We start from the raw sequence: 11,235 nt of genomic DNA, 5'->3' as shown, positions 1-11,235 counted from the left end.
CCTTTCCCCCTCGTTCCCTCACTCAGGCATGTGTGTTGGTGAAGCCGCTAACATCAGTGGTACTTCTTTATCAGACGTGCCAAACAGAGGGAACATCCTCTCATTGAAGGCTCCCTCTGTAATGAATGAGTAAATTTCAGAGCCTGTCTTGGCATTGAAGAAGATCACATGACCCTCATCACAGTCCATGTACACGCCAAGATAACGCAGACGGCCATTCATTTTCACCTTGCTCAGGGGAGGGGTAGTGAGCGCTCGCAGATGATTGGTGCTCCACCACAGTACATAGTAACCATTACTGGGGCTCATATCGAACAGCCCCTTCCTCTGGGCAGAGTCTCTGACCACGCCCACTTTCCAGTCTTTATTATCACCAACACTCACCTGCACAACACACAGAAGAATAGAATGTTCGTGTAAAAACAAGTAAGTGTGTGTGTGTGTGTGTGTGTGTGTGTGTGTGTGAGTGTGTGTGTGTCTGTGTGTGCAGTATGTGTACCTCCCAGTAATGGCGTCCTGTATCATATCCCTCCTTAGTTGTAATGCAGCTCCAAACATCAAATCTTTGAGGGCTGTTCCTGAAAAACTGGAGCTTCTCTCCACGCTTCAGTTGCTTCCTGTCTTCTGAGAGGATGAGGAAGGGATATGCTGTCACAGGGTTTAATGACAGGTCCTCTATGTAGAGAAACAAAACATCAACACTGTAATAAACTACTACAGACTGTAACACACAATAATACACTTACGCACTACTACATACTGTAACACACTGTAACACTAACACACAATAAAACACTACTACATACTGTAACACACTGTAACACACAATAATACACTTACGCACTACTACATACTGTAACACACTGTAACTCTAACACGTGGTAACACACTACTGCATACTGTAACACACTGTAAGACTGTAACACACTGTAACTCTAACACACTGTAACACACTGTAACTCTAACACACTGTAACTCTAACACGTGGTAACACACTACTACATACTGTAACACACTGTAACTCTAACACGTGGTAACACACTACTACATACTGTAACACACTGTAACTCTAACACACTGTAACACACTGTAACTCTAACACACTGTAACTCTAACACGTGGTAACACACTACTACATACTGTAACACACTGTAAGACTGTAACACACTGTAACTCTAACACACTGTAACTCTAACACACTGTAACTCTAACACGTGGTAACAGCCTACTACATACTGTAACACACTGTAACTCTAACACGTGGTAACACACTACTACATACGTAAACACACTGTAAGACTGTAACACACTGTAACTCTAACACACTGTAACACACTGTAACTCTAACACACTGTAACACACTGTTACTCTAACACACTGTAACACACTGTAACTGTAACACACTGTAACTCTAACACACTGTAACACACTGTAACTCTAACACACTGTAACACACTGTAACTCTAACACACTGTAACACACTGTTACTCTAACACACTGTAACACACTGTAACTCTAACACACTGTAACACACTGTAACTCTAACACACTGTAACACACTGTGACTCTAACACACTGTAACACACTGTAACTCTAACACACTGTAACACACTGTAACACACTGTAACTCTAACACACTGTAACACACTGTAACTCTAACACACTGTAACACACTGTAACACACTGTAACACACTGTAACACACTGTAACTCTAACACAATGTAACTCTAACACACTGTAACACACTGTAACTCTAACACACTGTAACTCTAACACACTGTAACACACTGTAACACACTGTAACACACTGTAACTCTAACACACTGTAACACACTGTAACTCTAACACACTGTAACACACTGTAACTCGAATGAAAAACGAATGAAAACCATGTGAAGGTAAAGTGAAAAGAAACATGCAATAAACTCACCTAGATAACCTTTGACCTTTTTAATACCTGAAGAGACAGAGATCAGTGAATTAAAGTCCTTTATACACTTCATGATGACCTGCATGTGATTTGATTTTTATCTTAAAGATGAAGGTAAAAGCACTCACTGGATCCTGATTTGAACTTCCGCAGATCTAAAGGGTAGATAAAATATCTGCTAAGTAGTTTCCATTATTTCATGCAGTGGTTCATTTTCAGTGTTTTATCTAAATCTTTTAGCACATTTCAACTCAAAGTATCACAGTGTCAGGATTATTAGGTCTAGGCAGCTCATACAGGGATGAGTTTGGGCATCTTCCCAGGGAATCACGCTCATGTCCAAAATATTAAAACACTGGAGACTCCTTCAATACATGTTACATAAATGTTTCCTTTGTTTGTTTGTTAGTTATCAGTGGAGTGTGTGCTGTACACGTCCCTGTGAACGAGCTGTCACTACAGAATCCACGTATCAGAGTCAGTACACTAGTATAAACCTGCTCTACATTCAGAGCTGCTGTTAGAGAGAATCAATCAGTCCAGACCTCAGCAGCTCTACTGTCAGATCTGAGAGAATTAATCAACAGCTTCTCTGTAAATGTGTGTATTTGTGTCATGTGATGTTTGTTACCTTTCAGTGAAAAGTCCCTTTTCTTAGTGGACCTGATGCTCATCATGCTCTCTGACTCAGGAAGTGATGACACTGTGACACACAAATCACTTGTTTATAACCTGAAATAAATGCTGCATTATTTACAGCAATTAGTGTCTATTTACAATTTTTAATACATGTTGAACACTTCAGATCCTGAAATTTGTTGTTGGTGTATTGTTCTGTTAAATCTGTGTCTATAAAATAAAAACAGTAACCTGAGCTTTCGTTTGCTCTATTGGTGTAGAGAAACATTTCATTCATTCATTCATTCATCTTCTACCGCTTATCCGAACTACCTCGGGTCACGGGGAGCCTGTACCTATCTCAGGCGTCATCGGGCATCAAGGCAGGATACACCCTGGACGGAGTGCCAACCCATCACAGGGCACACACACACACACACTCTCTCATTCACTCACACAATCACACACTACGGACAATTTTCCAGAGATGCCAATCAACCTACCATGCATGTCTTTGGACCAGGGGAGAAAACCGGAGTACCCGGAGGAAACCCCCGAGGCACGGGGAGAACATGCAAACTCCACACACACAAGGTGGAGGCAGGATTCGAACCCCCAACCCTGGAGGTGTGAGGAGAACGTGCTAACCACTAAGACACCATGACCCCAGAAACATTTTACATCAAAGTTAAATTATAAAACATTCATAGCATATTTTTGTAATTTATAGAGATAAATAACTTTCATCATTAACAAACAAATAAAACAGTGAGACTGACCACACAAACAGATCCCTGATTTCACCCCAACACACCAGCTTGTGGCTTCTTAGTGCTATCAGGTGAAATAAGCTCTATTCAGATGGGATTAGTTTCCCTTTTTCCCCTTAATTTCACCCTGAATGAACACCTCATTTTTGACAAACCATAAAAATGTTCCACTGTTAGAGACACAATCCTGGATCACAGTATAGTGTGAAGATCCTTCATTTACTCATACAGTAATTAGTGTTAATGACAGTGTACGCTCACTGTGTATATCTAAAATATGTGCACCCTTCCTGATGATCGTGTTCAGGTGTTTAGAGACACTCAAACAGGTGAATAAATCCAACCTCCATACACACACAGTGACAGTAGAAGGAGTCGTACTGAAGCTCAGTGAATGTGCCATGTGTGAGTGTCACCACAGGTCAGGATGTGAAATTTCTGCCCCACTAAATCTGCCCTGGCCGACTGTATTGCTGTTAATGTGAAACAGAAGCATCTAGAGCGCCGAAAGCTCAGTGACATTTCAGTAGGTCACACCTATACACCTATACACCGTTACACCACTCACACACTCATCATTCACACAAACTGATTCCAGAAGCAACATCAGCACAGGAATTGTGAATCAGGACCTTCATGAAATGCCTACACATTTAAAAAAAAAGGTTTTAACACAATTACATACTGTAAATAACACTAATGATGTGTTACCTGAGTGTCTGTAGTGAACCTCCCCCATGTGGATGTCGTCCAGTTTCTCTCGTATCTCACCCAGTGCGCTCTTCACCTCACCGAGAGAAAAGTGTAACTCCAGATCAGGATCGTTGTCATGTGTCATGGTGTCCTGATACGGAATGTTCACCTCCTCAAAGCTCTGCTCAGGAAACCATACCGTTAAATAATCTCCTAATAAATCACTGGATTACTCTAAATTCTACAGCAGAAGCGTGTGGCACGTTTAACTGTGCAACATCATCATCGTCATCTTCATCATCATATACAGCAGGTTACAAACACAATCTTTAAGGATCTTTTGTGGAGGTGTTAACTGTAGTGATTCATCACACACACAAGCAGCTCTTTCTTTAAGCAAACATTTAAGTGAAAAAAAAAATAGAAGAAAACAACATACACTTTTAATGTTCCAGTAAAAACGTTCAACGTTGGAATTTACTGATTGATAAATAAAATCCTTTCGCCATGGAACTCTCTGTACCTGGAGGAAGCCGATGTGGTCTTCTGTTGTGGCCTGAGCCTCCAGTCGAGCCCTGCTCTCCTTCAGCTTGCTTAGTTCCATCTCAAACTTTGACACAATCCTCTCCCCTTGGCCAATCACAGAGTCCCGCTTGTCCTCGATCCCACCCACCAGCTCTCTGCGGATTCTCTCCACAGACTGAGTGACATCACAGAGGACCTGCTCCACCTCGGAGAGCTCGGCCTGAGCGTAGTTCTGCGTACACACAACACCAAAACTCTCCAATGTTTAATTACATGGCTAGTGCTTATTATAAGGCTAATGCTAGCTGGACATACCCTAAGGAACTGCAGCCTTTGTTTGAGGTCTGTGAGATGCAGCCCTCGCCTCTCGATGGACGTCTGGATGTCCAGTTCGGTTTTCCCGAGCATCCTCTGGAGGACACAGACAGGAAGCCATGTAGCATTTAACAACACAAAACATAAAATAGCTTTAGCGCAAAATGTGAGACATGCTCAGTGTCTGAAGTCTGCTTTACATTAGCACTGAAGCTACAAGGACAGAGACGCTAACAAGTACTGGAGGTCTATAGCTACTGGTTTAACACTGAACACTAAGAGAATCACCAGAAACAGGAAGTAGTGATGTGATTGATGATGCTGTTACTTTCTATATTCAAAATGCCAGAGATGCCATTTTTTTGTTCCCATAAAGAACATTATGGTCTTTGGTTCTTTATCCATTTTATTATTTCTGAAACAAACAGAAAAACCTTTTCATAATTTAACATTTAATGAAGAAAATCTCCACTGTGTTTTATTGTGGTTCACTGATCTGTGCTCTGAAGTTGATTATTTTCCTCTGACACCACGTCCCCCAGTGATTTATTCCTCACACCACAACGGTTTACCATCACAGCTCATTATGTTACTGAGAAACAGCTTCACCTCTGACTGGTCCACAGCACTGACACTGGAGACTCCGTCACCACTTCACACACACACACACACACACACACACACATATTACTACTGACAGGAAACTTTATCTTATCAATGATCAGTTTATTATCAGTGGAGTGTAAACGTCCCTGTGAATGAGCTGTTACTATGGAAACGATACGTTCAGAGCGAGTCATTATTATAAACAAGCTCATGGTCAGAGAGACTTAATTCACACTTTCAGACGAATCGGAGAACAGAACTGGACCATAAATGTCTTGTTAGTGCTGCAGTATTTTCTGGTGTTTTGTTCTTGGTTCATTGTGTATGAGGGTGAGGTTACACCCTGTTTACACAAACTGTAAAGTGTTAACATTACTGAAATGCCTCAGCTGCTGACTGACGTAAAACCTGACAGACAAAGCACTGTGTCAACGCTCCATAAGCTGAAGAACACAAGAGGAGCTTTGTGCAGAGTCGAGGACGATTTCACACACAGGAAAAACTCTTCACAGGTGAAAAAACTTCACCCAGAGATTTATTTCTGCTTGTTAAATCACTGACACAAGGAGCTTTCAGAGAGCTTTATTAAAAATAGTTTGGCCTAAAGCTATCAAGACATGTGTGTGTGTGTGTGTGTGCGTGTGTGTGTGTGTGCGTGTGTGTGTGTGTGAGTCTCCAGTAGGAAGTGTGCTGAGTAAATTATTAGTGTTGTTATTAGTCTGTATCTATACATTTAAGTTCAGAATCACTTACACAATTATATGGGCGGAGTCTAAAGGTTGTCCACAATGTATCACTACACAGTAATGAATATATGAGCACTTCAAGCTCCTCTCATGTCTATATACTGTATTTACTCTAGACACACCTACTGAAGACACACCTACTGAAGACACACCCATTAAAGAACACCCACCGAAGACACAACCAACTGAAGACACTCCCACTGAATACACACCTACTGAAGACACACCCACTGAAGACACACCCACTGAAGACACAACCAACTGAAGACACACCCACTAAAGAACACCCACTGAAGACACAACCAACTGAAGACACTCCCACTAAAGACACACCTACTGAAGACACACCCACTAAAGAACACCCACTGAAGACACACCTACTGAAGACACACCCACTGAAGACACACCTACTGAAGACACACCCACTAAAGAACACCCACTGAAGACACACCTACTGAAGACACACCCACTGAAGACACACCTACTGAAGACACACCTACTGAAGACACACACACCAAAGACACAACCAACTGAAAACACAACCACTGAAGACACACCCACTGAAGACACACCCACTAATAGCTCCTCTCAGGTCCGTTTCCACACCCTCTCAGTACGTATATGGTGCTTACAGTGCATTAAAGACACGCCCCCTTTACGTACTTTCAGCACTCACCTGTTTGACGGCGCGCTCGGTCTGCACAGACACGGTGGCGTGAGTCCGGTGTTCCTCCAGCACACAGATGGCACAGATGCAGCGCTGGTCTGTGCGACAGAATACCTCCAGCAGCCGTCCGTGTTGGCTACACGTGCGTCCTCGCAGAGCCTCATGTGGGTCCAGGAGTTGGTGCGAGGTATAGAACGGCATTTGGCGGTGAGGTTGCACGTGCGTCTCACAGTATGAGGCGATACAGGTGAGACAGGAGCTCACGGCTCGCTCCTTCCTACCGGTGCACATGTCACATGGGATGTCTGGAATGTTGGTGCTGTTCTGCAGCGTAATTCCTCCTCCTGCTACTGTGGTGCCAGCTGGAATCTTCTGCCGTGGTTTGATGGGAGGAGGCCCTCCATATCGCATCTCCTTGTACTTCTGCGCAATGTGAGCGAACACACGGTTGATGCTGAGCTCTGGACGGCCATCGAAGGGCCGCTTACACAGAGGACATGTGCACTCTGCACTCGTGGCCCAATAACCCCCTATGCAGCCCTGGCAGAAGTTGTGACCGCACGGCGTAGACACGGGCTCAGTGAACAGGTCCAGACAGATAGAACACGTCATCTCCTGCTCAGAGAAAAGCTCAGGTCCAAGTTCAGCCATCACTCACCTACACGAGGAACAGAAATATAATAACACACAAACACACACAAACAAAAACGTCCTACAACATTGTCTTTATATGGACATCAGGTGTGTGTATATGTGTGTGTTGATCTGTGTATGTGATGTATGTAATGTGTGTGTGATGTGTTGTGTGTGATGGTAATGTATGTGCAATATGTGTGTGATGTGTGATGTAGTAGCTCAGTGGTTAAGGTGTTGGACTACTGATCAGAAGTTCATGGGTTTGAATCCCAGGCTGCCACTGCTGGGGCCCCTGAGTAAGGCCCTTAGTTGTAAAAGTTGAAATAAAAAAATGTAGGTCACTCTGGATAAGGATAAAGTATTTAGGCTGGACCCAAAGTTCAGAATGTTGCACATCAGGTTTTATAAATTACATGTGTGTATGTGATCTGCTTGGGTTCGATGGTTCTGTAAAATAAACAACATCTGAGTCAGCACACTTCTAATCGTTTGTTACTGCTGAAGATTTAGTGCTGTGGCCCAAAAAGACCAGTAATACATCTATAAAATATTTATATAATATACTTTATACAGTTTAAATACTAACAAATATTTTATTAACTTTTCCACAGACTGTAAACACTGCTGTATAGTCTAACTTCACCAACCTCTCTCTGTCTCTCAGCACAGTGTGTGTGTGTGTGTGTGTGTGTGTGTGTGTGTATAAACACTGCTGTATAGTCTAACTTCACCAACCTCTCTCTGTCTCTCAGCACAGTGTGTGTGTGTGTGTGTGTGTGTGTGTGTGTGTGTATAAACACTGCTGTATAGTCTAACTTCACCAACCTCTCTCTGTCTCTCAGCACAGTGTGTGTGTGTGTGTGTGTGTATAAACACTGCTGTATAGTCTAACTTCACCAACCTCTCTCTGTCTCTCAGCACAGTGTGTGTGTGTGTGTGTGTGTGTGTGTGTGTGTGTGTGTGTGTGTGTAAACACTGCTGTATAGTCTAACTTCACCAACCTCTCTCTGTCTCTCAGCACAGTGTGTGTGTGTGTGTGTGTGTGTGTGTGTGTGTGTGTGTGTGTGTGTAAACACTGCTGTATAGTCTAACTTCACCAACCTCTCTCTGTCTCTCAGCACAGTGTGTGTGTGTGTGTGTGTGTGTGTAAACACTGCTGTATAGTCTAACTTCACCAACCTCTCTCTGTCTCTCAGCACAGTGTGTGTGTGTGTGTGTGTGTGTGTGTGTGTGTGTGTAAATACGCTATAGTTAGAACTGAAATTAGTTTCTGTCCTCTGTTCTCCATCTAAATAAATAAACAAAAGTGAGGCAGAGAAAAGCTGAGTGGATTCAGGTGCAGTGATGGAGCTGCGGGTGGAGGTGGAGGTGGAGGTGGAGGACAAGCTGCTGTTTACAGAACTGACTAAAAGAAAGAAACCAGTTAACGGGCAAGAAAAGAAACAAAGGTAGAGAAAAGTAAATCAGTGATGGCTGCATGTCAGACTAACCCTAACACCAACGCCAACCCTAACGCTAACACCAACCCTAACGCCAACCCTAACCATAACGCTAACACCAACCCTAACCCTAACGCCAACCCTAATGCTAACACCAACACTAACACCAACCCTAACGCCAACCCTAACCATAACGCTAACACCAACCCTAACCCTAACGCCAACCCTAATGCTAACACCAACACTAACACCAACCCTAACGCCAACCCTAACCCTAATGCCAAAGCTAACGCCAACCCTAACACCAACCCTAACCCTAACACCAACCCTAACCCTAACACCAACCCTAACCCTAACACCAACCCTAACCCTAACACCAACCCTAAAGCCAACCCTAACACCAACGCTAACACCAACCCTAACCCTAACACCAACCCTAACCCTAACACCAACCCTAACCCTAAACCAACCCTAACGCCAACCCTAACCCTAACGCCAACCCTAACCCTAACGCCAACGCTAACGCCAACCCTAACCCTAACGCCAACCCTAACCTTAACACAACCCTAACCCTAAACCAACCCTAACGCCAACCCTAACGCCAACCCTAACCCTAACGCCAACCCTAACGCCAACGCTAACACCAACCCTAAGGCCAACGCTAACCCCGCTCTTAACTTTGGTTCTCAGGAGAAACAGTTAAACTGTGTAAACATTTTAAAGAGAACAGAAGGGACTTTTATCACTGTGGTAATATAACTGTAATAATAAATAATAACTAACTGTTTTCCACGTAACCCGAGGTAGTTTGGAAAAGCGGTAGAAAATGAGTGAGTGACTGAGAACTAACAGTTTTGATAGAAATCTTAAAACATCAAAATATGAAATACAAAATCTGACATGAAATCACACCAAGTTCAGAGGAACAGACTGCAAAAAATAAAAAGAAAGGGGTGAATAAATATTCTGAGGAAATGAAGTACAAAGTGAAGTAAATTAAATAAAATCTCTGCTTCAGAAAAACTCAGACGAACTCTGTTCCTGTCACCATGACAGGATCTCGTCCTCCTCGTCCTGTCTGACCTGCTCAACACGTTTCTCACTGACACACAAACATCACCACTCAACACTGAATGTGTCCAGCAGCAGCTCCTCACTTACACACGGAAAAGTGTCCTGAGACACAAAGGCCAGAGAACACAGAGCTAATGTCCACTTCATTTACAGTCTTATACACTTTACACACTTTCCTGGTCACAGAGCAGCTTCACACACAGCCACACTCACGTCTCTATACTAAACATGTCAAAAATTAATTACTCACTCAATAATAATAATAATAATAATAATAATAATAATATTAAATAGCAGTGATATACACTAGCAGTGAAATAACAGTGAACTATATTATTTACTGTTTTATTTTGTTTCTTTCCTGGAGCTGTGTGTGTTGCTTGTGCTCTGACAGATGAGTGTTCAGGTCAGGACACGTGGTGCTCAGGTCAGCAGCAGACTGACAGTAAGGTTCAGGTGTTGTGTGTTCACCTGAACACTGTGACGTGGTGATCACAACATTTCACACTTGAATTATAATGACTATGTTAATTAACTTTGTTTACTGTCTTACTGTATGTAAATATTTTCATTACTTTATTTACATTTACAGCATTAAGCAGACGCCCTTATTGACCGCGATGTACATTTTAATATTATTTTATAAAACTGTGTCAGCTTTGTGGACCTGGGGTTCAAACTCATGACCTTCTGATCAGAGTCCAACACCTTAACCAATAAGTTACCAGATCCCTTAAACCCACAACCTTTTAAACCCTTACATAAAAACTTTACTTTTTTCTGATTTTGTTTTACTTATTTTATTATTCTTTGTTGTCACTCTGTTTCATCTCACACAGTGTGTTAATTACCATCAGTGTGTTAATCTCTCACTGTGTTCAGTTTTACTGATCAGTTAATAATGTTCATGATCAGAACCTCAAACTTCAGTCAATTCACTTTAAAGTTTCATATCATACTAAACACACCACATTTGTTAAACACACAACATTCATCAATATTAATTTTTACATGCACACACACACACACACACACACACACACACACTCTCACATAAATATTAACTTACCAGTTTTATCGTAATCTGTGTGTGAATCAGCTCTCCTCTGAGTCCAGGTTAAATCCACTCAAGTGTGTGAGAGTGTGTGAGAGTGTGTGAGTGTGTGAGAATGTGAGTGTGTGTGTGAGTTGTCATTTGCTGGTTTCTGAAGTGATG

The 11,235-nt window shown here is 42.4% G+C and overlaps 1 protein-coding gene across 1 annotated transcript; it reads right to left on the bottom strand.

Annotated features, from left to right (window-relative positions):
* LOC132837674 (zinc-binding protein A33) lies at positions 1-11,235 on the bottom strand. The gene is made up of 10 exons (XM_060857482.1): positions 11,089-11,235; positions 6,880-7,528; positions 4,852-4,947; positions 4,535-4,768; positions 4,030-4,192; positions 2,562-2,633; positions 2,059-2,085; positions 1,931-1,957; positions 500-675; positions 1-384 (listed from the first exon to the last, which is right to left on the bottom strand). The coding sequence occupies exons 2-10, from the start codon at positions 7,519-7,521 to the stop codon at positions 19-21; spliced, it is 1,803 nt and encodes a 600-aa protein (XP_060713465.1). The 5' UTR covers positions 7,522-7,528; positions 11,089-11,235; the 3' UTR covers positions 1-18.

Source organism: Tachysurus vachellii, chromosome 21, assembly GCF_030014155.1.
Source record: "Tachysurus vachellii isolate PV-2020 chromosome 21, HZAU_Pvac_v1, whole genome shotgun sequence".
NCBI lineage: Eukaryota > Metazoa > Chordata > Actinopteri > Siluriformes > Bagridae > Tachysurus > Tachysurus vachellii.
This window is presented reverse-complemented; position numbering and strand designations above follow the sequence as displayed.

Bases quoted from the DNA above. Each gene is read 5' to 3' on its own strand.
- LOC132837674 (XM_060857482.1), bottom strand. From the start codon at position 7,521: ATGGCTGAACTTGGACCTGAGCTTTTCTCTGAGCAGGAGATGACGTGT. The intron at 4,193-4,534 runs GTACAGAGAGTT...TTTCCTGAGCAG, and splicing joins ACCACATCGGCTTCCTCCAG to AGCTTTGAGGAGGTGAACAT. The intron at 2,634-4,029 runs GTAACACATCAT...TGTGTGTCACAG, and splicing joins GGTTCACTACAGACACTCAG to TGTCATCACTTCCTGAGTCA.